A 26,774-nucleotide genomic window follows, 5' to 3' on the forward strand; every position below is an offset into this window, starting at 1 on the left:
CATCAGCCCATCTCCATCAGATGGGAATAATCTTTCCCTAGATAGATAATTGGTTCCTGAAGGGTTGTCCAATTCTTGAGGTGCAATCATCAACCAGCAAAGCCCTATCCCTGTACCAGTTTTGGGTCCCAACTACAAGAAGGATGTGGAAAAATTGGAAAGAGCCCAGCAGAGGGCAACAAAAATTATTAGGGGGCTGGAGCACATGACTTATGAGGAGTTGGGGATTGGTCCTGCTTTGAGCAGGGGGTTGGACTAGATGACTTCCTGAGGTCCCTCCCAACCCTGATATTCTATGGTTCCATTACTGTATGCTCGTAACACCCATGGCAAGACTACACACCCCAAATGTCTTTAGGCCTGGCTGACAACTGTCTACACCCTCAGCAAACACAGTCTGTCTAAGCGGGCGGCCATACCTCATTGGGTCCTTGGCTCTCTCAATTGGTGGAAGGATTCCCAAGAGCTCTGTGTGGGAGTTCTGTTCTCGCATCCTTCCCCATACAAAGATCACCAAAGACCCCTCGCTGACAGCTGGGGACCACACTTCCAGGACGTCACAGCTTTGGGCAAATAGGCCCCCGGGAAGCAACTCTTGAAGTCAACATACTGGAACTCAGGACAGTCCATTACGCCTGCCATCGCTTCCTACCCCATATCAAGGGCCACCCAGTAAGAATAATGCTGGACAACGGAGTAGCAGTGTATTATATAAACGGGCCAGGAGGAACAGATCCCAGTCCTTATGCGCAGAATCCATGAAGCTGTGGCACAGGTGCATAGCGATCTCCATGGTTTACCTACCCAGACTGCAGGGCATGGTTGCAGACTCCTGGAGCAGGCATTTCTGTATTGACCATGAGTGGAGCTGAATGATGCAGTTCTCTGATGGATATGGCTTGCCTGGGGTCATCCACAGAGAGATCTCTTCATCCAACACGAAGTGCAGCTGATTCAGTTTGCTGGGAGGTGCCCTTGTTATCCCTTGGCCTCACGCATTGCTGTACATGTATCCCCCAGCACTGTACTCCTCGAGGCAGGTATGGTTCCCAGAGCTGGTTCACATGTCCCTGCAGCTGCTTCTCTGCCTTCCTCTGACAGTGGATCTCCTCACCCAGGAGTCAGGCTCCATGGCCCATCCCAACTTCTCGTCACGTCACCTCAGGGCTTGGCTACTAGCTGGCTCTCTGGCCTCAAACGTGACTGCTCTCCAGAGGCCCAGAGTACTGCTCTAGGGTAGAAAACCAACTCCAAGGACACTTGCCTACCGAAGCGGAAATATTTTCAGGTTTGGTGCAGCCACCGATCTGTGTCTCCTCTAGAGGTGCGCTGCATGGACAGTCTCAATTTCCTGCTACATTGAAGAACCATGGAATTATTGCTGAACTCAGTTAAAGTTTGCCTGCTGCCATTACAGCTTTTCACACACAAACCCATTGAGGAGTTGTCAGTCTTTGGTCACCCAACCACCGCAAGGTTCATTAAGGGCCTGTTCAACCTTTTTCCTCCTGTCAGAGAACCGACTTCACCATGGAGCTTCAACTTAGTCCTCAGTGAGCTGGGATACTCCTGTTTGAACCTCTGGAGAATTGTTCCCTTCTCCATTTGCCCCTCAAGACTTCATTCCTCATAGCCATCACTGCGGCTGGGGGTGGGGTGGGGCGAGCTGGGAGCCTTTATGGCTGACCCCCTGTACAAGGCAGATTGTCCCTACCCTGCTATCTCAGAAGGGGATGTAAGAGCTGGGGGGACAGCTCAGATCCTACAGCTGGATCCAGAAGTTCCTTCACTGGGAGGTTTGGCACTTAGACCACGTCTACACTACAGGCGCTACAGAGCCGCAGCTCTTGCGATGTAGCTATGCCACTGAAACCCCATACTGTACACACAGCCTACCACAATGGAAGGGTTTTTTCTGTCATGTAGGAACTCCACCTCCCTGAGCAATGGAAGCTGGGTCAATGGAAGCATGCTTCCATCGACCTCGATGCGTCTACACTGGGAGTTAGGTCAGCATATCTCTGGCACTCAGGCGTGTGGATTATCATCCCCCCCCCCCCCCCCCAGAAACGTCATTGTATCGATCTGAGTTTAAGTGTAGGCCAGGCAACAGTGAGCAAAGACTTAGGCTGCAGTCCCATAAGCTTCCTGAGCAGAAAACTTGCACTCTAAAGTGGCAATAGTTCGGGTTGGCCTCAGAAAAGGAGAGCCACATCTCGTTGGTTTTCTTCTCCATCACTGGCCATTTTAAAATCAAGATTGGATGTTTTCCTGAAAGATTTGCTCTAGTGGAAATGGGAATTAATTCAGGGATGTCCTACGGCCTATGTTACGCAGGAGGTCAGACTAGATGACCATAGTGGTCCCTTCTGGTCTTAGAATCTATGAATCGCTCTTAGGTGTCTCCCTGGATATGTATATTTGTGGCTTGCTACCCCCACATGGACAATGCCTGCCCTGTCTTTTTGTCCAGCTACCTTTTAAAAGATCCCTAAAGGGTCTCTGCATAACCTTGAACAGAGACCTGTTTGCTCATGAGATTTTAACATGATGCTCACTAGACTCAGGGATTCATCACCCCTCATTGTCCTTTTTATCACTCATCTTTAAAGGCAATTTCTTGTGTCTACTAGATGCTGGTCTTTCAGCTTTGTGCTTCTTCCAAAACTTCCTGGTTTGCTGGGCACGGCGACTGTAAAAAGGGCTGGACGGTTATTGTAACATTCAAGGACAAATCAGAGCAGGGCACCTCATCCAAGAGACAGACCATTGAGATGGGGCTTTGCACCCAAGCCGTTAATGGCCAGATGGATCCAAAGTCTCACTCTGCAGGGGCTGGAGCAGCACTGAGCGCTCCGCCTTAGCACTGCTTTGGTACTGGAAAGCCCCGGGGACCTTGCCTGCGTTAGGAAACGTTCTGCCTAAACAGGCTTTTTGTCAATGGAATGACTGGCACAACATGGCCTCATCTTGTCATTGTTTACACCATAAGAAGGTGTAAAGGCGGGGGGGGGATAGCTCAGGGGTTTGAGCATTGGCCTGTTAAACCCAGGGTTGTGAGTTCAATCCTTGAGGGGGCCACTTAGGGATCTGGGGCAAAAATCAGTACTTGGTCCTGCTAGTGAAGGCAGGGGGCTGGACTCAATGACCTTTCAGGGTCCCTTCCAGTTCTATGAGATAGGAATATCTCCATATATATATATATATATATAAAAGAACAGCCATATGGGGTCAGACCAATGGCCCATCTAAGCCCAGTATCCTGTCTTCCAGCCGTGGCCAATGCCAGGTGCTTCAGAAGGAATGAACAGAACAGGGCAATTATCAAGTGATCCAGTCTGGCAGTCAGAGGTTTAGGGACACCCAGAGCATGGGGTTGCATCCTTGCCCATATTGGCTAATAGCCATCGATGGACCTATCCTCCAGGAACTGATCTAGTTCTTTTTTGAACCCTGTTAAACGTATGGCCTTCACCACATCCCCTGGTTACGAGTTTCACAGGTTGACTGTGCGTTGTGTGAAGAAATACTTCCTTGTGTTTGTTTTAAACCAGCTGCCTATTAATTTCACTGAGTGACCTCCTGGTTCTTCTGTTATGTGAAAAGGTAAATAACTCTTATTCACTTGCTCCACACTATTCATGATTTTATAATCTATCATATACCTCCGTAGTCATCTCTTTTCTAGACTGAACAGTCCCAGTCTTGTTAATCTCTCCTCATATATACCATATCCCTAATGAATTTTGTTGCCCTTCTCTGTAAAATTCGATCTTTTTTGAGATGGGGCAACTAGAACTGCACTCAGCACTCAAGATGTGCACAAACCAGGTATTTACCTAGTGGCATTATGATAATTTCTGTTTTATTATCTATCCCTTTCCTAATGGTTCCCAACATCCTGTTCGCTTTTTGACTGCTGCACATTGAGTGGATGTTTTCAGAGAACTATCCACAATGACTCCAAGATCTCTTTCTTGAGTGGTAACAGCTAATTTAGACCCCATCATTTCATATGTATAGTTGGGATTATATTTTCCAATGTTCATTACTTTGCATTTGTCAACATTGAATTTCATCTGCCATTTTGTTGCCCAGTCACCTAGTTTTGAGAGATCCCTTTGTAACTCTTCACAGTCTGCTTTGGAATTAACTACCTTGAATAATTTTGTATCATCTGCAAACTTTGCCACCTCATTGTTTACCCCATTTTCCAGATCAGTTATGAATATGTTGAACAGCACTGGTCCTAGTACAGACCCCTGGGGGACCCTGCTATTTATCTCTCTCCACTGTGAAAATTGACCATTTATTTCCTGTCTTTTAACCAGTTACTGACCCATGAAAAGGACCTTCCCTCTTATCCCATGACAGCTTACTTTGCTTAAGGAAAGGAACCTTGTCAAAGGCTTTTGGAAAGTCCAAGTACACTATATCCACTGGATCCCCCTTGTCCACATGCTCATTGACCCCCTCAAAGAATTCTAGTAGATTCTTGCCAGCAAGTTAAAGAAGTATGGGCTGGATGAATGGACTATAAGGTGGATAGAAAGCTGGCTAGATCGTCGGGCTCAACAGGTAGTGATCAATGGCTCCATGTCTAGTTGGCAGCCGGTATCAAGCAGAGTGCCCCAAGGGTCGGTCCTGGGGCTGGTTTTGTTCAATATCTTCATTAATGATCTGGAGGATGGCGTGGACTGTACTCTCAGCAAGTTTGCAGATGACACTAAACTGGGAGGAGTGGTAGATACGCTGGAGGGTAGGGGTAGGATACAGAGGGACCTAGACAAATTAGAGGATTGGGCCAAAAGAAACTTGATGAGGTTCAACAAGGACAAGTGCAGAGTCTTGCACTTAGGACGGAAGAATCCCATGCACTGCTACAGACTAGGGACCGAATGGCTAGGCAGCAGTTCTGCAGAAAAGGACCTAGGGGTTACAGTGGACGAGAAGCTGGATATGAGTCAACAGTGTGCCCTTGTTGCCAAGAAGGCTAACGGCATTTTGGGCTGTATAATAGTGGCATTGCCAGCAGATCGAGGGACGTGATCATTCCCCTCTATTCGACATTGGTGAGGCCTCATCTGGAGTACTGTGTCCAGTTTTGGGCCCCACACTACAAGAAGGATGTGGAAAAATTGGAAAGGGTCCAGCGGAGGGCAACAAAAATGATTAGGGGGCTGGAGCACATGACTTATGAGGAGAGGCTGAGGGAACTGGGATTGTTTAGTCTGCAGAAGAGAAGAGTGAGGGGGGATTTGCTAGCTGCTTTCAACTACCTGAAGGGGGGTTCCAGAGAGGCTGGATCTAGTCTGTTCTCAGTGGTACCAGATGACAGAACAAGGAGTAATGGTCTCAAGTTGCAGTGGGGGAGGTTTAAGCTGGATATTAGGAACAACTTTTTCACTAGGAGGGTGGTGAAGCACTGGAATGGGTTACCTAGGGAGGTGGTGGAATCTCCTTCCTTAGAGGTTTTTAAGGCCTGGCTTGACAAAGCCCTGGCTGGGATGATTTAGTGGGGGATTGGTCCTGCTTTGAGCAGGGGGTGGGACTAGATGACCTCCTGAGGTCTCTTCCAACCCTGATATTCTATGATTGTATGGTGAGGTATGATTTCCCTTTACAAAAATCATGTTGACTGTGCCCCAACATGTCATCTTCATCTATGTGTCTGATAAGACTGTTCTTTACTATAGTTTCAACTAATTTGTGTGGTACTGAAGTGAGGCTTACTGCCTGTAATTGCCAGGATCACCTCTGGAGTCTTTTTTAAAAGGCAGCCTCACATTAGCTATCTGCCAGTCATCTGGTACAGAATCTGATTTAAGAGATAGGTTACATGCCACTGTTAGTAGTTTTGCAGTTTCATATATGAGTTCCTTCAGTACTCTAGGATGAATGCCATCTGGTCCTGGTGTCTTATTACTCTTTAGTTAATCAATTTGTTCCAAAACCTCCTCTAATGACACCTCAATCTGGGACAGTTCCTCAGATTTGTCACGTAAAAAGGAATGGCTCAGGTGTGGGAATCTCCCTCACATCCTCTGCAGTGAAGACCGATGCAAGAAATTCATTTTGCTTCTCCACAATGGCCTTGTCTTCCTTGAGTGCTCCTTGAGCACCTGCAGAGTCTCATCATGTCAGATCAGGCCAGTGATTAAAATCCTATTCAGACCCAATAACATCTCCAGTGTAGGCACAGCCAGAGAGGTTACTTGGAGCTCGGTTCACATGACGCTGGTGTAATACCCACTGGTAGGGAATTGCGTGCAAGCCCCCTCCCTCCCCAGAGCAGAATGGGCACAATAACTAGTCTGCAGCCAGTGGGCATTGCCCTAGGGAGACAGAGAACCCTGACTTACTGTGGTGAGAGTCTCATTCCGTATTCTGAACTGGGCGTGTCGGGCTGGCGACTCTGGGGACATGTGACCATTGGCCAGGGGTGGCAGAGCTGGAGTCTGGATTTCCTGGAGGCTCAGCCCTGCCTCTCCAGCTGCTGCTTGGGCCCCGCAGCCTGTGCGCTCTGCCTCTCCTCTCAGGTCTGTGCTGATTGCCCAGTGGTTCCCCACCCCCATCGCAGAGCGCTGTGAAATAGCTTCCAAGGGGTCGCTCTGCTAGGTACAAACCCCCACTGCTGCTTCATAATTGATTTCCGTTTTTCTGCGTACGCATTGGTGGCCTGCTCTCACACAGGCCCTAGACCCTCCCCACGCTGGGCGGGGCTGGGTTCCCAGGGGCCATGTTCTTGCTCTGCCTGTGTCACACCCTGAGATTCCCCACGCTGAGCCCCTGCCCTGCACCTGCTGGCAAAGCCATGAACAAGCTGTGCAGGGACGTGCTGACCCGGAGGAACCCAAGTGCTGGAGCTGCTGGCATCTGCTCCCCTCCTCTCTCGCCTCCCTCCCAGTGGAAACCCAGAGACTGATTTTCTCTGACCCAGCAGTGTAATCACTAACCCTAATTAGCGATAATTACTGGGACTTGATTCACGTGCTACTTGTTAGGACAGTAAAGTAGCTGTGCACTGCAGGGCTAAGCAGGGGAGGGAAGGAGCAGTGAGGGAAGGAGGGATGCGGGCTGGGAGGGAGCCCAGCAAGGAGGGGCAAGTGGGAAAGAGGAGCGTGGTGCATTGTGGCACAGCGGCAGTGGGCCATACCCATTGACTTTGGTCGCAGTCGGGAGCAATAAGCTCTTCTGCAAATGTGGCCTCAGGTGCCGCACGTTGGGCACCCGGAAAATAAGCCACACACCGTGAGCGGTGCCTGGGCAACGTTGGTGTAAGTGACTTGCCAGCATTACAAAGGAAGGTTGTGGCAGAGCCAGAGAGAATCTAATTCCCTGGAGTCCCAGTCCGGGATCTTTCCCCCACAGCCGTCTGTCGTGGGCAGACCAGGCCCAGCCCGCCCAGGAGCCTGGCTCTGGCAGCGGCTAGTGCCAGCAGCCTCAGAGGGAGCTACAAGAGCCCTACCGTAGCAGAGGTGCCGTAATCTGCCCCCCCCCCCAAGGTCTCCTCCCAATCTCTGAGTCAGAGACAGTCGTAAGCCCCGAAGCAGGAAGTTCCATCTCCCGTTGGACGTTCGTTTTGTTAGCATTCGCTGGGTGCTCTTGTTAGCCGTGTGGCCCGGGCGCCACGTGCCTGAGACTGAAACCCACCTGCAGAGGTGAAGCCTGGTTCAGCTGGTCCAGCTTGCTCTGCGGGGGTATGGGATCGAGCCAGCGAGAGTCCGGTGGTGCTGGGGGGTCCCACACGGTTTGAGCGTGCCTTCTTGGTGCGGGTCCTGAGCATTCCCGTGAGATGTGGGGTCTGAGAGCAGGCAGCACTAGCTCCACTAGCTCCTGCTGGCTCCGGGTTGGCGTCTGTGCAAGGGTGGCTCGTGTGTGTCAGTTTATGATCTCCTGCCCCCACAGCCATGGGAGTATCCCGATTAGAGGAGGAGATGCTGAGGGTCTGATCTGTGGGACTGGAGATGGGGATGTGACATGACGTCTTGTCATGGTCAGGTCTTCCCCTCCCATGGGAGGGAGTCAGGGTCTTCCCATCCTCCCCACAGCGGTGGCCCCTCACAGAGACTGAAGGTCTGTGAAGGGTCCCAGCTTTGTCTCAGATGCTGCCTGGCAATGGCTGAAGTTATAGAAATAACAGTCGATCCAGCTGCTTTTCTGTCTGGCCCGGAGAGAAGCAGGGAGCCGCCTCCTGTGTTTCGCACCTGTATAGCCCAGGGTAGGGGGACAGGCTGGTACATCCTGATGGCCTCATGCAGTAACAGAACCAAGGATTCTCCGGTCTCTTCCACTGGGCCCACACAGGCAGGAGTGGCTGGCAGCAGAACCGAGCAGGACACCCCAGGCACACTGTCACCTCCGGGCACCTCTCACCCAGCTCTGCTCACTTACATAGGTCCTGGAGGTGCTGGAAGTCAGCAGTGGGGTTACTCCAGCTGCATCTGCTTTCAGACATCCAGGGTATTGATCCACTACAGGCCGCAAGCGGTGGGTTGTCCGCTCAGCAACAGGCTCTGGCCCCATTGCACTGGGGAGATAATGAGTCACCTTGTTGTGGACCTAGGAGCCTTGGAACCGAACCAGCACTCCGTCCTCATCCTCCCTGACCTGCCAGCCATCTGGAGATGAGCTGTGAGCCCAGCCCAGCCCTGCCCTTGGACTGCCCAGCATTCCCATGTCTGTGGTAGGACACGTTTCCTTTTCCTGGGGGTACAGTGTGGCCCTGCAGTTGTCAGGACTGAGCACAGATCCCCAGGATGTAAGTATCAGAGGGGTAGCCGTGTTAGTCTGAATCTGTAAAAAGCAACAGAGGGTCCTGTGGCACCTTTAAGACTAACAGAAGTATTGGGAGCATAAGCTTTCCAGGATGTAAGAACTGTCTGTCTTGTGAGGCAGGGATGCCGTTAAATGCGAGCTGCACAAACTGCCCCATTTCCCAGGGCAAGGGGCACATTGCTGACAAATGTCCCTTTTGTAAATCGTGTTCAAAGAGGGCCTGGGAAGTGAGAGAATCTTGCCTTAAAACACGGCTTCTAGAAAGGTCCATGCACCCAGCCTCTGACGCTGATTTGCCCAGGGCAGAAACATCAGACGCCATCTCCAGGGGAAGTGCCCCTGCTGCACCAGACTGCTGTGGCCATCATGATACCTTTTGAGCCACAGAAATTCCCTTGCAACAGAAGAAGGAAGGAGCGTAAGGTACACAGGGCAAAGAGAGAGCTCCCAGAGCTCCATGAGTGCATGTGCTGAGACCAGACTGACTGACTCTGGTCACCCGGTGCCGATGACCTTGGGACAGACCACTCCTGTATGACAATAGCGGTTCCGATTTCAGCAGTGTCAACGGCTCCAGTGAGAGCCATCATGCAGTACCGCCCTTGGTTACCATCAGCCTCGGTACCGGCGCTGAGTTCCTTGTCTCCCCAGTAGCAGAGTCTCCTTCACTGGCCTCCACAAAAGAGCTTCCCCCAGTACCGACCCTGGTACCTTTGTCATAGCCAGTACCATGAGGAGCTTACTCTTCAGGTTCCAGGCTGTGCAGCGGGAGCGGGTTGGGGGACTCTGATCTGGGCAGCAGTGACTCTGGAAAAGAATTGGGGGTCATGGTGAACAATCAGCTGAGCATGAGCTCCCAGTGCGACGCTGTGGCTGGGATGCATAAACGGGAAACTCTTGAGGAGGGATAAAAGGTTGTTTTACCTCTGTGTTTGGCACTTGTGGCGCCGTTCTTGGGATGCTGGGGCTAGTTCTGGTGTCCACAATTTAAGGAAGTTGATAAATTGCAGATGGTTCAGAGAAGAGCCACAAGAATGAGTAAAGTATTGGAAAACCTGCCTTATGGTGACAGACTCACAGAGCTCAATCTGTTTAGCTTAAAGAGAAAGCTAAGGGGTGACTGGATCATAGTCTGTAAGTATCTACCTGGGGAGCACATGTTTGATAACAGGTTCTTCAATCCAGCAGAGAAAGCTATAACATGATCCAATGGCTGGAAGTTGAAGCTAGACAAATTCAGATTGGAAATAAGGCGTACATTTTTGCCAGTCAGAGTAATTAACCATGGAACAATTTACCAAGGGTTGAGGTGGATTCTCCATCACTGACAATTTTTAAATCAGGACTGGATGTTTTTATGAAAGATCTGCTCTAGGAATTATTCTGGGGCAGGTCTGTGGCCTGTGTTATACAGGAGGTCAAGCTACATGATCACAATGGTCCCTTCTGGCCTTGGGATCTATGAATGAAAAACAGCTCCACCTCTTCATGAGGAAAACTCCTTTTTCTCTTCAAGATTAAAAGAGGACACAGAGCGTTCATTTGACGTTGTTCTGGCCCTCCTACCTGGATACAAAAGTCCAGGACTGCCTCTAATTACCACCAGAGATATAAGGGCTCTTACAGAAACTGAGAACCATGGTCGCTTTCTCCTTGGTCACTGGACCCATTTACATACCAATAGCCCTGGAGCTACTGGGGCCTTTGGGGCAGTCCCATTGGTATCAACTACCTAATCTAGGCCAAGCTCTTACTCTCCTACACCAGTATGGAAGGATATTCCTCCTTCACAGGAGATGGAACCTCAATTAATGTCTCACCATCTGATGAGGAAGCACAGGCTGCAGAACACCCTATTCCTGTGCAGGATTCGTCCTCTTCCTCCAGCAAGAGGGTGATTCCTGAGTTGTCGGCACCTGATCCTGATGACTACAAGGCCTTCCAAGACCTAATGAGGAGAGTGGCCTTGACTCTAGAAATAGCGGTGAAGATGGTCCAGATCAGCCCCAGGTCCAGCACAAGCCCTGAGACATTTCACACATCTCTGTGCCAGGTGGTTTGGCCTCCCCTGAGGGAGGGCGAGGGATTTACAGGAGAAGACACGTGGCGAGGTTCATGGTCCGTAGAGAAAGTGACAAATAATTATCTTATCTCTGACCCACTCAACATCAACGTCAACGTTTGAGTTACCGCAAAGGCAATGGAGCCGTCTGAACCGGGTTTGTACCAGACATGGAATTTGTGCTGCAGCTGAATTTTGGTGCCATTTAGAGACAATCACTAGGTCAGTGTGGGCAGCCACCAACCATGACACACATTGTTGAGAACTGCAAAATGACTCAACTTCCTGGAGGTCTTTGTGCCTTGAACAGTGTTGATAGGAACACTCTGGCTTGGCTTGACTGGATTGCGTACGCCAAATAAATGGCCTTCCTACAAGGAAGGGCTTGTTAGGCCCAGCCAAATTACTATGGCAAAGCCTGGTTTTCCTTGGCCGCTATATCAAAGGGTGTTGATTGACGCTATCAAGTACTATTCAGTGGTTTCGAACAATTCTTCGCCCACCCTGTACCAGGTTCTTTAATTGTAGCACTAGCCAATGAAAGATCTCGCCAGGGACAACAGAGATCTACGTGAAAGGATAAAGAGCCCATGAAGAGCCCAACCTCTCGAGCAGAAAGATTACGCCAAATCCAGCTTACAGATGAGGATCTCAAACTATCAAACTGTACTGACTAAATATGAGAAATAATTGGGACTGTATGTTGAAATTTTTTGGAAAACGTGTCACAGAGTTTGAGGGACGAGCTCAGGGCTGTGATAGCCGAGGGTCACCTGGTAGCAAGACCATCACTTCTGGTGGCCCTTGACACGGCAGACAAAGCATCTAGATCTAGGACAATGTCCATTACAATGCACAGGTCTTTATGGCTCAATTGCTCTGGGACATGTAAGAAAGTATAAATAACCACTGAGGAGTGTCATCTGTTTAGCAAGTAGACAGACGAGGCATTGCACTTACTCAAAGATTTTAGGGAACCTTCAGGTCTCTGGCTGCTCCCACATGTAAACAGTACAAGCCACAGCCTGACCAGAGGCAAGTTGCTTATACAAGCAAACAAATCCATCAAGAAACAGCAGATGTTTCTTAGGAGGAAATCCTCTGCCCCTGCTGCCAGTTCATCTCACCTGCCTCCTGGATCTTTGAGGCAGCAGGTTCGACTGCTCTCATGGGAACAGTTCACCAATGATTCTGGAAGGAGCTACCTATTCCACCTCCTCCCTTTGGGGAAAATCTGTCCCATTTCTGCCATTTCTGGAGCACTCACCACCGACCGGATTGTAGAGGTGAGATATGGTATTACGTTTCAGTCCTCAGTCATCCTCACCAGGGACCCCTCTCATGAAAGTGTTAGCTCAAGAAGTCCAATCACTTCTAGCTCTCAGAACAATAGAAGAGGTCCTTTCTTCTCTTAAGGGGAAGTTTGTTTTATTCTAGGTACTTCCTCATCCCTAAAAAGGAGGGAGGACTTTGGCCTATCCTGGATCTATGCCAGTTGAGCACCTACTTCAGAAGGATCAAGTTCAGGATGGCGTCTCTAGTCACTGTCATACTATCCCTAGATCCAAATGATTGGTACACTGCTCTTAGTCTTCAAGACACGTAGTTCCATATTGTGACCTATCCGTCCCACAGAAGATAGTTGAGGTTTATGGTTGGAGAGGGCACTATCAATAGATGCCTTGCTGTAGTAGCAGCCTACAGCAGAAGGATGGGAATCCAGGTGTTCCCTTATCTGGACGACTGGCTGGTTTGCAGAAGCTTATGGCAACAGGTACAAAAAACAGCATTTATCAAATTCTTCTTCTGTTCTCACACTTGGGACTGTTAATAAACAAAGAAAAACCAGTATTGGCCCCAGCCCGGACAAGAGAGTCTATTGGGACCATGCTAGACTCCCCAACAGAAAGATTTCAAACACTCTTCCATCTCTGTGCCCACTCACATGCCAACACCAGGACTTTGATAAGAACATGCCTTGGCCTTCTGCAGCTTTGTGCATCAGCCTACCAGCCCTCACCTGCGCCGCTTACAGAGCTGGGCTCGGTCAGTGCACTAACCTGTCAAACATCACCTGGACAGGCAGGTGCATGTTCAACCAAAGGTTCTACAGTCATTGAAATGGACCCAGCGAAAGTTTGCAAAGGGGTTTCCTGTTCTCCTCCCCCTCTGTTGGGGACCAGTGACACACACGTATCTTCCTTGGGATGCAGCCCGCCTAGAGACAAGCTGCAGACTCAGGCTGTGTGATCCCCTCAAGAAATGTCTCTCTTCATAAACGTACTTGAGTTGCGAAGTCTTGGAGGCAGAGCCCAAAGGCCTCTCTGTTCAGGTGGTGACAGACTGCATGACAGCCATGTTTTACCTAAGCCCGCAAGATAAAGCAGAGTCCTGCTCCCACTGTGGAATGGTGGTGGACTTCACGACAGCTCCCTGACACCCGTTCACCTTGCAGGGACTGCAGTTCCCTGGCAGGCAGCCTCAGCAATCACGAGTGGTCAGGAAGGGAAGAGGGGATTCAGTCCATCTTCTTAAAGAGGCGTTTCCCCCTGTACCAGCAGGAGGAACAGGAAATGTCATCGACTCTGCCCGAGAGGGTGACAGAGCCCAGGATCCATCTCTGACCTATTTCTAATCTCATGGTCCTCGGGGCTACTTAGTGTGCCTGTCCTCCAACTCCACTCATAGCACGAACACTCAGGAAGCAGCCGAATTAATTATGATAACCCCGGCCTGGCCCAGGCAGTTTTGGTCTTCAGATCTCCAAATATCTGTTCAGCCATCCATACCCTTACCACTGCCTCTGAACGTCCTCACTCAGATCCCGGATCCGGATCCCACAAGTCACCACTGGACAGCATGATGCTGACGGGCTGGCTCTGTCAGAGAGAGCCAGTTCCTCAGAAGCGCAGACTATGCTCAGACATAGGAGGCAGGACTCCCCAAGATCCACTTAGCTAGCAAAATGGGAGAGATTCTCAATATGGGCTTATCCACGCCAATTGTCTCCCTCAGCTCCTGGGATCCAGTCATGCTACACTCCCTCTTGGAGTCTGAGAGCTCAGGCCTATCCCTCAGCTCCCTGGGAGTCCATGCGGTGGCTGTCTCAGTGATTCCCCAGCCCAGAGAAGTGTGTGTGTGTGTGTGGGGGGGGGGGGGTGTCTGTGGTAACCAATAAGGAAACCTGTGACTCTCTGGGACGGAAATGGAGTTCTGCTAAGTCTCGTGGGTTCACCCTTTGCTACCTGCTCTTTGTTCTGCCTCTCCATCAGAATGTCCTTTCGCGGCAATACCCACGGGCAGAAGAGTGGGAGAATTACAGGCTGTAATTACAGGCACCGCACACCCCCTTCCGTCAAGATACCCTGGAACCCACCCCCCAGTTCTTACCTCACGTGGCTTCTGAATTGCATTTGAACCAAATCGTTCAGCTGCCCGAACTTTTCCACAAACCTCACTCAAATAAAGATGGAGAAAAATTACATTTTGGGACGTATGTAGAGCACTTCCATTGTATTTGGACAGGCCTGGACGCTTTAGGAAATCTCCCCGACTTCGTACAGCACAGAGGGAGAAGGTTAAAGATGAAGATGTTTCACCCCAAGGAATTTCTGTTGGGATCTCATCTTGTGGCAGGCTCTGCTGTGAGTTGGCCAGTAAATATCCCCCTCAGGGAGGCATGGCACATTCGACAAGAGCTCAGTCCGCTTTAGTAGCCGCTCTCAGAAATCTCCCACTCATGGACGTTTGTAAAGCGGCAGCTGGTCTTCCCTCCGCACAGCACTGTGCCACTGTCGAGGCATCTAAAGAGGCCAAGAGCCTGGCGGGACTGTTCTACATTCGCTGTTTCGCTAGTCTCCCGGTACTCCTCTTCAGCAAGGGTCGTTGTGTGGGAACCGCCAGCAATGGAACGTCTGTGTACAGACGTCACTCAGAGGAGAAGAAATAGTTACGGTGTACAGTGACTGTGGTTCTGTGAGCTGTATTGTCCATGCGTGGGTGTGGGGGGATGTTTTCCACACTTCGCCCCCACTGCTGACCAGAAGTCTCCGTCTCAAGTGCACTGGTGCCTACCCACCAAGAGGGGACTAGATATATGGCCACAGGGTATGGGTGAGTAACTGGCAGCGTGGACTGGGTGCAGAGCCAGCTACCGACTCTGGAATAAAGACAGGACAATTAATAATGAAATGAAATACATGGTGTTTGATCTGCAGCAAATCTCTGCCCCTGAAGCTTTTGGCTTCCTGTCTATGTAGGGTGCTGGCAATCACAGACACGCTGACCTGGAGTGGGGTGCCAGGGGCTCTCAGCTCAGGCGCTGGAGACCTGCTGCTGGGGACTGCATGGTGGGGAGCTAATTTCCAGTCCCCAGGCCCACTGGTGGGGGCTGTGTCTGGGGAGGTTCCTCTCAGGCACCCTGCTGGGGTCCGTCTCTGTCTGGGGAGAGGAGGGTCTTGGAGCTGTGTGTGAGGAACGGCTCGGTGCCGTGGGGACGGCAGGCTCCCCTCCGAGCATGTCCCCAGCCCACAGGGAGATGCAATCCTCCCTGCTCCTACCACCAGCAGCCCCCTCCCCCAAGGAAGGAGTGGAGATGGATGCTGCCGTCAGAAGCCGAGTGCCAGCTAATTACCCTTCCAAGTGTGTCTTGTAAATTAAGGGCTAATTAGAGGCAAAGTCAGTGTCATGGTTTTACACGTGTTTCTGTGGCGCTGAACGAGGGGAGGGGAGGGGGAGTGCGCAGCAGCCAGGCCGATCCCTCACTGTGCGCGCATCGCAGGGGGCAGGGGGCAGGGCTCCGGGAACAGCGGCACTGGCACAGTGAGGCTGTGGAGTGGGTCAGACGGGAGCACCGGCCCTAGGGGCACCATGGCTGCAGCTGGTGTGGGCAGGCAGCCGTCGCAGGCAAGGTTTGTGGGTAGTTCCCTGACCTGTGCGCTCAGGGTGGCAGTCAGGGAGTTCTGTGGCCACTTCATCTAAATGAACACTGTGGTTTTTGAATGAAGTAAACATGCTGCAATCCTCAGACGCTGGATTTGCTGAACGTCCCGCTGTCCCGGCATCCCTGCGTTTCGAGCTGGGGCAGGCCAGGCCGCTCCAAGCTGCAGTTTCAGGCTGTCTGCAGACGCTTGGGCCGTGTTTCCAAGGTTTTCTTTGGATCCGCGAAGGATTGGAAATGGGATTGGATGAATGGCAGCTTGGGCGCTGCAGCCAGTCCTGTGGCCGTGGGATCGCAGACGGCCTGGGACCCTGGCCGGAGCGCAGGGACACCGAACAGCTAGTAGGGCTCAAGCAGAGGATGTATGTATTGAGCCTTGGCCTGGGGAGCAGATGGGGCTCGCAGGTCAGGGTTTGGTCCCCAGATCTTGGGGGGGCTCAGGGCTTATTGAAGAGAGAAGCAGCATAAGAACAGGCACTTCTGCTGCCCCCAAAGGCTCCCCCTTCCTGCCTGCCCTGTCCAGGGGGCAGCCTCCCAGGGTATGTCTGCACTGCAGTGAAACACCGCCGCTGGCCCATGTCAGGGTTATGCAATGGCAGTGTAGATGTTTGGGCTCGGTCTGGAGCCCAGGCTCTGGGACACCCCGCCCCCCCCCCCCCCCCCGCCCAACGAATGCCGACACAGCGGTTTCATAGCCCCGCAAGCCCGAGTCAGCTGACCCGTGCCAGCCGCGGGTGTTCTGTTGCAGCGTAGATGTACCCTGGTCCTGGAGGCAGGGCCCCCCTTGGCACTCCCCTGGCAGCAGCTGTCTCTTGAGGACCTGTGCGCTCCTAGATTATAAAGCCAGAAGGAGCCACTCTGATCATGTAGTCTGCCCTCCTCCGTAACACCGGCTGCAGGACTTCCCTGCATGAATACCTGTTTGGACGAGAGCACGTCATGTAGAAATACATCCCAGCTTGATGTGAACATTGCCAGGGATGGAAAATCCACCACAGCCCTTGGGAAGATGGTTCAGTGGTTAATGATTCTCAGTTAAAACTTGCCCCTTATTTCCACTCTGAATTTGTCTAGCTTCAGCTTCCAGCCACTGGATCGTGTTAGACCTTTGTCTGCTAGACTGAACAAGTATTTGTTCCCCATGTAGGTACTTACAGACTGTGATCAGCTCACCCCCAACCTTCTCTTCCATGGAGTCAGAGAACCACAGGGTTAGAAGGGACCACCAGGGTCATCTAGTCCAGTGTTTCTCAATGACCCCTCCGTGGACCGGTGCCGGTCCCTGAGATCTTCCTGACACATAGGAAGGCAGCAAGCCTGTCCCTGGTATCAGAAAGGCTGAGAAACACTGGTCTAGTCTGACTCCCTGCCAAGATACAGAATTTGTTGAGTCTTTAAACTAGATTGAGTTTAATTCAGGGCAGTTCTAGGGCCTGTGCTCTAGAGAAGTTTAGACTAGATGATCACAATGGTTCCTTCTGGCTCTAGAGTCTATGAATCTGTGAGCACCTGGAGTCTCTTACTTTGAGGCAGGTTTTCCAATCCTTTAATCCAGCGGTTCTCACACTGTGGGTCGGGACCCTGTTTTAATGGGGTTGCCAGAGCTGGGATTAGTCTTGCTGGGGCCCGGGGCCAAAGCCCAAGCCCCACGACCCAAGGCCGTGGGGCTCAGGTTACAGGTCCCCCTGGCGGGGCTTGGGTGGGCTCAAGCTTTGGTCCCTCCTCCTGGGGTCCTGTAGTGATTTTTGTTGTCAGAAGGGGGTCGTGGTGCAGTGAAGTTTAAGAACCCCTGCTTTAATCATTCGTGTGGCTCTTCTCTGAGCCCTCTGAAATTTATCAACATTCTTCTTAAATTGTGGGCCCCAGAGGTGTGTTCGTGCCACCCCGCCTGGCTTTCCTCACCCAAGAACTGTCTGCTGCTACTTACTGACCCTTCTGAGAATTAGAGCGATGAGGTCGGGGAGGGGATATCTTTTATTGGACCGAATTCTGGTGGTGACAGAGAGACGCTTTCGAGGGACACCTCTGAACATGGGGAAATGTCTGGCAGCGACCGGGAGATGCCTCGTTGCCCAGGAGCTCTGGTCTTTTGGAGCCCAGTGACTGCCGAACCCAGGATGGCACCACCCCAAGGCTCAGCTGTTCTCAGCCCCTCCGAGAGCTCGACCTGGGATGAGACAGGCTCCGGCTCCAGGGCAGGCTGCCTAGAGCTCTGAACACAGCCCCCAGCCCCAGCCATTGGGCAGGCTGCTGTGCGCAGGTTCTTGAGAGGAGCTGTCCCCAATTGTGCAGGGCAGGTGGCCATGGATTGGGCCCCATCCAGAGGTTATGGTGAACGGAGGGGAAGCCTGTGAACTCAGCGCTGCACTCTGGCAGGGGAGGGCTCAGCCCTGGACCAGAAAGGAACAGGACAGCAAAGGTAGCTTTAAACCACCTCAGCGCTCACCAGTCCTTGCCAGGACTGTCTGGCTGCCCTGAGACTCCTCCCCAGCAGGGAGCGCAGCCGATTGGAGCCTCTCCTGCCGGCAGCTTGGGAACCCGTTAGCCTGGTCATTTCTGGTCCTCCCCTTCCTGCATCCACTATCCGGGGCTAGCCCCAAATGCTTCTGGGGACATCAGAAGCACCCTGCAGTGGGCAGATGTGGGCTAGTCTCTCCCGGGACAGGCTGCTCCACCCTTAGTAGCCCTGGGTTAAAGCCCCGAAACAGGAGATTTTGGCTCCCTTCCAAAGCCCTGTGTTCAGTATTTATGGAACTCTGGATATTCGTGGGATCAGTAGAAACATCCCATCTCGCCGCGAAGCTGCTAAATTCCCGGTGTCAGCGACTTCTTGTAGCACCAGGTTCCACCATTTAATCACGCGTTGTTTGGAAAAGGATTTCCTTTTCGCGGTTTGCATTTCCCACCATTGAATGTCATGGCACATCCCCTTGTCCTTGGGTTACGAATCAGGGAGAACACGCTCCCGTCTCTAGGCCAGTCATTATTTTATAGGCTTGTCTCACGTCCACTCTGAGCTAACGATCCCAGTCGTTAGCCCACAACACGTTTCCCCCCCACAACACGTCCCAGCCAGACACCCCAACAGGTCCCAGCTGGGGGGGACATGTTGTGGGGTTCAGCTGGGACCTGTTGGGGTGTCTGGCTGGGACGTGTTGTGGGGGGGAAACGTGTTGTGGGGCCCGGCTGGGACGTGTTGGCTGGGGGGGACGTGTTGTGGGGTGGAAACGTGTGGTGGGGCCCGGCTGGGACGTGTTGGCTGGGGGATGGGGGGGAACATGTCGTGGGGCTCAGCTGGGACATGTTGTCTTGGGGGGGGGAACATGTCGTGGGGCCCGGCTGGGACATGTCTTGTCGTGGGGCCCAGCTGGGATGTGTTGGCTGGGGGGGACATGTTGTGGGGTTCAGCTGGGACCTGTTGGGGTGTCTGGCTGGGACGTGTTGTGGGGGGGAAATGTGTTGTGGGGACCGGCTGGGACGCGTTGGCTGGGGGGGACGTGTTGTGGGGTCCGGCTGGGACCTGTTGGGGTGTCTGGCTGGGACGTGTCGTGGGGGGGAAACGTGTCGTGGGGCCCGGCTGGGACGTGTCATTGGGGGGAAACGTGTGGTGGGGCCCGGCTGGGACGTGTCGTGGGGGGGAAACGTGTGGTGGGGCCCGGCTGGGATGTGTCGTGGGGGGGAAAGGTGTCATGGGGCCCGGCTGGGACGTGTCGTGGGGGGGAAAGGTGTCATGGGGCCCGGCTGGGACGTGTCGTGGGGGGGAAACGTGTGGTGGGGCCCGGCTGGGACGTGTCGTGGGGGGGAAACGTGTGGTGGGGCCCGGCTGGGACGTGTCGTGGGGGGGAAACGTGTGGTGGGACCCGGCTGGGACGTGTCGTGGGGGAGAAAGGTGTCGTGGGGCCCGGCTGGGACGTGTCGTGGCGGGGAAACGTGTCGTGGGGCCCAGCTGGTGAACGGGCGTCTGACTCACTTTTCTGTGCCGTTGGGGGCAGCCTGGTGCTGAGCTTGTGCCTGTCTTGCAGGTGCCCCCCACTCGACCAGCAGCACCTCCCTGCACTCCGAACGCTCCATCAACTTGGTGGGCTTCAGCTCGAAGCCGGACGGCATGCACCAGCGCTCCTACTCCGTCTCCAGCGCAGACCAGTGGAGCGAGGCTGTGGTGATCCCCAGCAGCTGCCCCAACCCCCGTGAGTACCCTTCGCTCCCTCTCCCTCACCTGCGTCGCTCAGCTGCTGCGGGCGGGAGGGGCGTGCAGGCACCTGCAGGAGCTGTGCCCTGCCGGCAGCCTGGCACTGAGCGCCCTGCCAGCGTTCTCAGGAGCAGACACTGTGGGGAGGTGGGTGCTGCATTGGGGCCGGTCGCCTGTCTGTGCTGGGGAGCCAAGCGCACAGAGACTGCAGCTATGCTGGGCCGTTGCTCACCCAGGGCCTGCTGCCTCTGCAGGGGATGCCCCTTACCCCCTCTGCCCACCCCACGCTGCCAGCTCCATTCTCCCTGCGTTTGGTCTCTTCCCCTTGTCTTCTCTCCTCCCTGCCCCCCTCTCCTTACTGCCCCCCAGACCTCCACCGCCCCAGGTTTGGGGAGAGTGAAGTGAGTCGGAGGAAGCCCTGTTTCTCATACATACTGGCTGTGTACTGCCCCCCCCCCCCCCCCCGATGGTTCAGGACAGTTGAGTGAATTAAAATAATTCATACATTTCCCAACGTAGCCACTTTGCCGAATTGGAAAATAAATGCCTTTGTGCTGCATCCATCACTCCTTCGTTCCTGGCGCTGCCGCCGCACTAAAAAAGCAGTTAAATGCACATCAAGAGTGGAGGAGCCATTTCCATGCCTGCTCGCCCCCTTGTCGTTCTCATTAGCGCGGCAGCCGCCCCCCCGCTCCGTCCCAGGGGCTTTCGCAGTTTAAAGAGAGCCTCTTTATGATCATTACCGGAGTCCGACTGTGCGGGCGCCATTTGCAGCTGAGGAGGCTCCTCATTTGTAACTGTGAAAAACTATCAATTTCATCGCGCCTGATGCAGCGGCTCCATCATTGGCCCCATCAGCTCCCTGCTGGAAGCGAATTAATCAGACTGTTACTGCTGATGGGGCAGCGCAGGCGACGGGAGCGGAAGGGCGCAGCTCTGAGCATTAATGTGCTCGCGCTCCCCCTCCCTCCGTCGGACACTGAGCAGGGCAGGGCCAGCTCCCACGCTCCTCTCGCACCAGAGCAGCCGGCGAGCGAGAACCAGGCCGGCCACGGCACCCGCAGCCGCACAGGGCCCCGTCCCACCGTGGAGCCCCTCCGTGCCCTGCCCTGCAAGGGGAGCTGCCCCCGATACCGCAGGGTCCCTCCTGGACATGGGAGAGCTGCCCCCTGATACCACAGGGTCCCACCTGGACATGGGAGAGCTGCCCCCGATACCGCAGGGTCCCTCCTGGACATGGGGGAGCTGCCCCCTGATACCACAGGGTCCCTCCTGGACATGGGAGAGCTGCCCCCGATACCGCAGGGTCCCTCCTGGACATGGGGGAGCTGCCCCCTGATACCACAGGGTCCCTCCTGGACATGGGAGAGCTGCCCCCGATACCGCAGGGTCCTCCTGGACATGGGAGAGCTGCCCCCGATACCGCAGGGTCCCACCTGGACATGGGAGAGCTGCCCCCGATACCGCAGGGTCCCTCCTGGACATGGGGGAGCTGCCCCCTGATACCACAGGGTCCCACCTGGACATGGGAGAGCTGCCCCCGATACCGCAGGGTCCTTCTGGACATGGGGGAGCTGCCCCCTGATACCACAGGGTCCCTCCTGGACATGGGGGAGCTGCCCCCTGATACCACAGGGTCCCATCTGGACATGGGAGAGCTGCCCCCTGATACCACAGGGTCCCACCTGGACATGGGAGAGCTGCCCCCGATACCGCAGGGTCCTTCTGGACATGGGAGAGCTGCCCCCTGATACCACAGGGTCCCACCTGGACATGGGAGAGCTGCCCCCGATACCGCAGGGTCCCACCTGGACATGGGGGAGCTGCCCCCTGAGACCACAGGGTCCCACCTGGACATGGGAGAGCTGCCCCCGATACCGCAGGGTCCTTCTGGACATGGGAGAGCTGCCCCCTGATACCACAGGGTCCCACCTGGACATGGGGGAGCTGCCCCCGATACCGCAGGGTCCCACCTGGACATGGGGGAGCTGCCCCCTGATACCACAGGGTCCCTCCTGGACATAGGGGAGCTGTCCCCTGATACCGCAGGGTCCCCCAGACATGGGGGAGCAGCCCAGCCTGAAACTGCGGTGTCTCGCCGGCCACAGGGAGCCGCCCACTCCAATACCGCAGGGTCCCCCCTGTACCTAGGGGAGCCGCTCCCCCCAATATCACAGGGTTCCCGCGGGCATAGAGGACCCAACCCCTCGATACTTCAGGTGTCTCCCCAACATGGGGTAGCCGCCCACCCCGATACTGCAGGGTCCCCCTGGACATGGGGAGCCACCCACCCTGTTACCGCAAGGTCCCCCTGAATATGGGGGAGCTGCCCACTCCGATACCACAGGGTCCCCCCTGTACATGGGGGAGCCGCCCACCCCGACACGACAGGGTTCCCCGGACATGGGGGAGCTGACCCCTCGGTACTGCAGGTGTCTCCCCATGCTCGCCCTGATACCGCAGGGTCCCCCCATACATGGGGTTGCTGCTCACCCCAGTACCGCAGGTGTCCCCCCCATGTCACAGAGGCCCCGGGCGATGCTCTGGAACTGCTCCCCACAAAGCCAGTCAGGACTTTGGGGAGCCTCCTCTCCCTCGGAGCAGACTGTCTTCAGGGCAAGAAGCTCACACGGCTTCACCTCCTGGGTCTCTCCTGGGAGCATTCAGCATATGCCCCTCCGTGCGCTTCCCACAGCGAGTCCGCCCAGGCGGGGTCCTGGGGAAGCCAGAGGGTCCTGCACCCCAACTCCGCAGTCAGACGTGACTCTCAGCCAGCCAGTAAAACAGAGGTTTATTAGATGACAGGAACACGGTCTAAACCAGAGCTTGTAGGTCCAGAGAACAGGACCCCTCAGCCGGGTCCATTCTGGGGCCCAGCGAGCCGGACACCCAAGTCTGCCCTCACTCCTAGTCCCCAGCCAGCTCCAAACTGAAACCCCCTCCAGCCCCTCCTCTGTCCTTTGTCTCTTTCCCGGGCCAGGAGGTCACCTGATCTCTTTGTTCTCCCACACCTTTAGCATCCCCTTGCAGGGGGGAAGGGCCTGGCCATTAGTTGCCAGGCGACAGAGTGTCGACCATTTATGCACACTGGCCCTTTGCTCTGCAACAATCTCACCCCCTTATCCCCCCACCTAGAGAGTTAAGAAATGCATAGGGGAAACTGAGGCACCCTTACAGTATTCAGAGGAAACATTAAGAACAGTCCCACTTCGTCACACCCCATACATGGGGGCGCTGCCCAACCCAATACCGCAGGGTCCCCCCGTACCTGGGGGCGCCGCCCACCCCAATACTGCAGGGTCCCCCCGTACATGGGGGTGCCGCTCACTCCAATACCGCAGGGTCCCCCTGTACATGGGGGCGCTGCTCACCCCAATACTGCAGGGTCCCCCCGTACATGGGGGTGCTACGCACCCTGATACCGCAGAGTCCCCCCCAGACATGAGGGAGCCACTCACCCCAATACCACAGGGTCCCCCCGAAATATGGGGGAGCAGCCTGCCCCAATACTGCAGGTGACTCCCCGGGCACAGGGAGCCGCTCCCCCCGCTACCACAGGGTCCCCCTGGGCATAGGGGACCTGACCTCTCAATACAGCAGGTGTCTCCCCAACATGGGGAAGCCACCCACCCCGATACTGCAGGGGTCTCCCCATGCTTGCCCCAGTAAGAACAAGAACGGCCATACTGGGTCAGGCCAAAGGTCCATCTAGCCCAGTATCCTGTCTTCCAATGCCCAGAGGGAATGAACAGAACAGGTAATCATCGAGTGATCCATCCCCTGTCGCTCATTCCCAGCTTCTGGCAAACAGGGGCTAGGGACACCATCCCTGCCCATCCTGGCTAATAGCCATTGATGGACCTATCCTCCATGAACTTATCTAGTTCTTTTTTGAATCCTGTTATAGTTTTGGCCTTCACAACATCCTCTGGCAAAGAGTTCCACAGGTTGACTGTGTGTTGTGTGAATAAATACTTCCTTTAGTTCGTTTTAAACCTGCTGCCTATTAATTTCATTGGGTGACCCCTAGTTCTTGTGTTATGAGAAGGAGTAAATAACACTTCCTTATTTACTTTCTCCACACTAGTCATGATTTTATAGACCTCTATCATATCCCCCCTTAGTCGTCTCTTTTCCAAGCTGAAAAGTCCCAGTCTTATTAATCTCTCTTCATATGGCAAACGCTCCACACCTCTAATAATTTTTGTTGCCCTTTTTGAACCTTTTCCAATTCCAATATATTTTTTTTGAGATGGGGCGACCACATCTGCACACAGTATTTAAGATGTGGGCGTACCATGGATTTATATAGCGGCAATATGATATTTTCTGTCTTATTATCTATCCCTTTCCTAATGATTCCCAACATTCTGTTCACTTTTTTGACTGCTGCTGCACATTGAATGGATGTTTTCAGAGAACTATCCACAGTGACTCTAAGATCTCTTTCTTGAGTGGTAACAGCTAATTTAGACCCCATCATTGTATATGTATTGTTGGGATTATGTTTTCCAATGTGCATTACTTTGCATTTATCAACATTGAATTTCATCTGCCATTTTGTTGCCCAGTCACCCAATTTTGTCAGATCCTTTGGTAGCTCTTCGCAGTCTGCCTGGGACTTAACTACCTTGAGTAGTTTTGTATCCTCTGAAAATTTTGCCACCTCACTGTTTATCCCTTTTTCCAGATCATTTATGAATATGTTGAATAGGACTGGGCCCAGTACAGACGCCTGGGGGACACCACTATTTACCTCTTTCCATTCTGAAACTGACCATTTATTCCTACCCTTTGTTTCCTATCTTTTAACCAGTTACCAATCCATGAGAGAACCTTCCCTCTTATCCCATGACACCTTACTTTGCTTAAGAGCCTTTGGTGAGGGACCTTGTCAAAGGCTTTCTGAAAATCTAAATACACTATATCCACTGGATCCCCCTTGTCCACATGCTTGATGACTCCTTCAAAGAATTCTAGTAGATTGGTGAGGCATGATTTACCTTTACAAAAACCATGTTGACTCTTCCTCAACAAATTAAGTTAATCTATGTGTCTGACAATTTTGTTCTTTACTATAGTTTCAACCAGTTTGCCCGGTACTGAAGTCAGGCTTACCAGCCTGTAATTGCCGGGATCACCTCTGGAGCCCTTTTTAAAAATTGGCATTGCATTAGCTATCCTCCAGTCATCTGGTACAGAAGCTGATTTAAATGATAGGTTACAGACTACAGTTAGTAGTCCTGCAATTTCACATTTGAGTTCCTTCAGAACTCTTGGGTGAATACCATCTGGTCCTGTGACTTATTGCTGTTTAGTTTATCAATTTGTTCCAAAACCTCGTCTAATGACACCTCAATCTGGGACAGTCCCTCAGATCTATCATCTAAAAAGAATGGCTCAGGTTTGGGAATCTCCCTCACATCCTCAGCTGTGAAGACCAATGCAAAGAATTCATTTAGTTTCTCTGCAATGGCCTTATCGTCCTTGAGTGCTCCTTTAGCACCTAGATCGTCCAGTGGTCCCACTGGTTGTTTAGCAGGCTTCCTGCTTCTCACGTACTTAAAAAAATTGTTGCTATTACTTTTTGAGTCGTTGGCTAGCTGTTCGTCAAATTCTTTTTTGCCTTCCTAATTATATTTTTACACTTCATTTGCCAGAGGGTCCCCCTGGACATTTGCCTGCAGGATCCCCTCGCGCATGGAGGAGCCGCCCAACCCGATACCTCTGGGTCCCCCTGACCATGGGGGAGCCGTCCACCCCGATGCTGCAGGTGTCTCCCCAGGCATAGGGGTGTCACGGAGTGTGGGGGGACACAAGGCCCTGCACCCCCGGCTTCCTGCGATTCACCATGACTCTCAGCCAGCCAGTAAAGCAGAAGGTTTATTTAGATGACAGGAACACAGTCCAAGACAAGTCTTGCAGGCACAGACAACAGGATCCCCCCCAGTTAGGTCCATCTTGGGGTCCCAGGGCCCCACAGCCCCCTTGGGAGGTCAGAGCCCTGTCTGCCTCCCAGCCATTCCACCAGCCAGCTCTGAAACTCTCCCTTCAGCGACCCCTCCCACAGCCTTTGTTCAGTTTCCCGGGCAGAGGTGTCACCTGGCCTCTAACCCCTTCCTGGGTTCTCACGTTACATGCTCAGGTATCTTCCCTCAAGGCCAGTCTCCCATCCCGCAATGCAGACCGTCCTAGCCAACCTCCCCTGCCTTCCCAGCCAACACTCCCCACTCAGCATTCAAAGGCCACATTAAGAACAGTCCCAGTTCGTCACTGGGGGAACTGCCCTCCCTGATACCTCTGGGTCCCCCTGACCATGGGGGAGCCGCATACCCAGATACTGCAGGTGTCTCCCCGGGCATGGAGGAGCCACCCAGCCCGACCCCTCGGGGTCCCCCTGACCATTGAGGAGCCACCCACCCTGATACCGCAGGGTTCCCCCAGACATGAGGGTGCTGGCCACCCCAACCCCTCAGGGTCCCCCAAGAAATGGGGGAGCCGCCCATCCCAATAATGCAGGGCTCCTACCCCGTGTGTGGGCGAGCCGCTCACCTTTGTATCATCTCTGTGCACATCCTCGCACACACGTGCTCTCTTTAGTAGGCCAGTGATCAGGCAGTGCTGGAATTCACACACACGCGGCGCTGGGTGGTGGGCTGGGGTGGAATCTACTCCCACCCCCCAGCCAGGTGCCTTTGTGATGATGTATGTGCCCCTGTGAAGCCAGGGCTCATGGGGCCTGGGCACAGGTTACAGCTGCTCAGCAAGCTGATAGTTGCCTGCCGGGCCTCAGGCTTGCTGCCTGT

General features: G+C 53.6%; 1 protein-coding gene across 1 annotated transcript in view; it reads left to right on the plus strand.

The window, feature by feature from the left end:
* Window positions 1–26,774, plus strand: part of AGAP3 (ArfGAP with GTPase domain, ankyrin repeat and PH domain 3) — a 213,330-nt gene that overhangs the window by 164,072 nt on the left and 22,484 nt on the right. Inside the window, exon 12 of the mRNA XM_065399673.1 lies at window positions 19,802–19,966. Within this exon, the coding sequence (XP_065255745.1) occupies window positions 19,802–19,966 (165 nt within the window). The remainder of the gene's footprint in view (window positions 1–19,801; window positions 19,967–26,774) is intronic.

This window comes from Emys orbicularis, chromosome 2 (genome assembly GCF_028017835.1).
Source record: "Emys orbicularis isolate rEmyOrb1 chromosome 2, rEmyOrb1.hap1, whole genome shotgun sequence".
Lineage (NCBI taxonomy): Eukaryota > Metazoa > Chordata > Testudines > Emydidae > Emys > Emys orbicularis.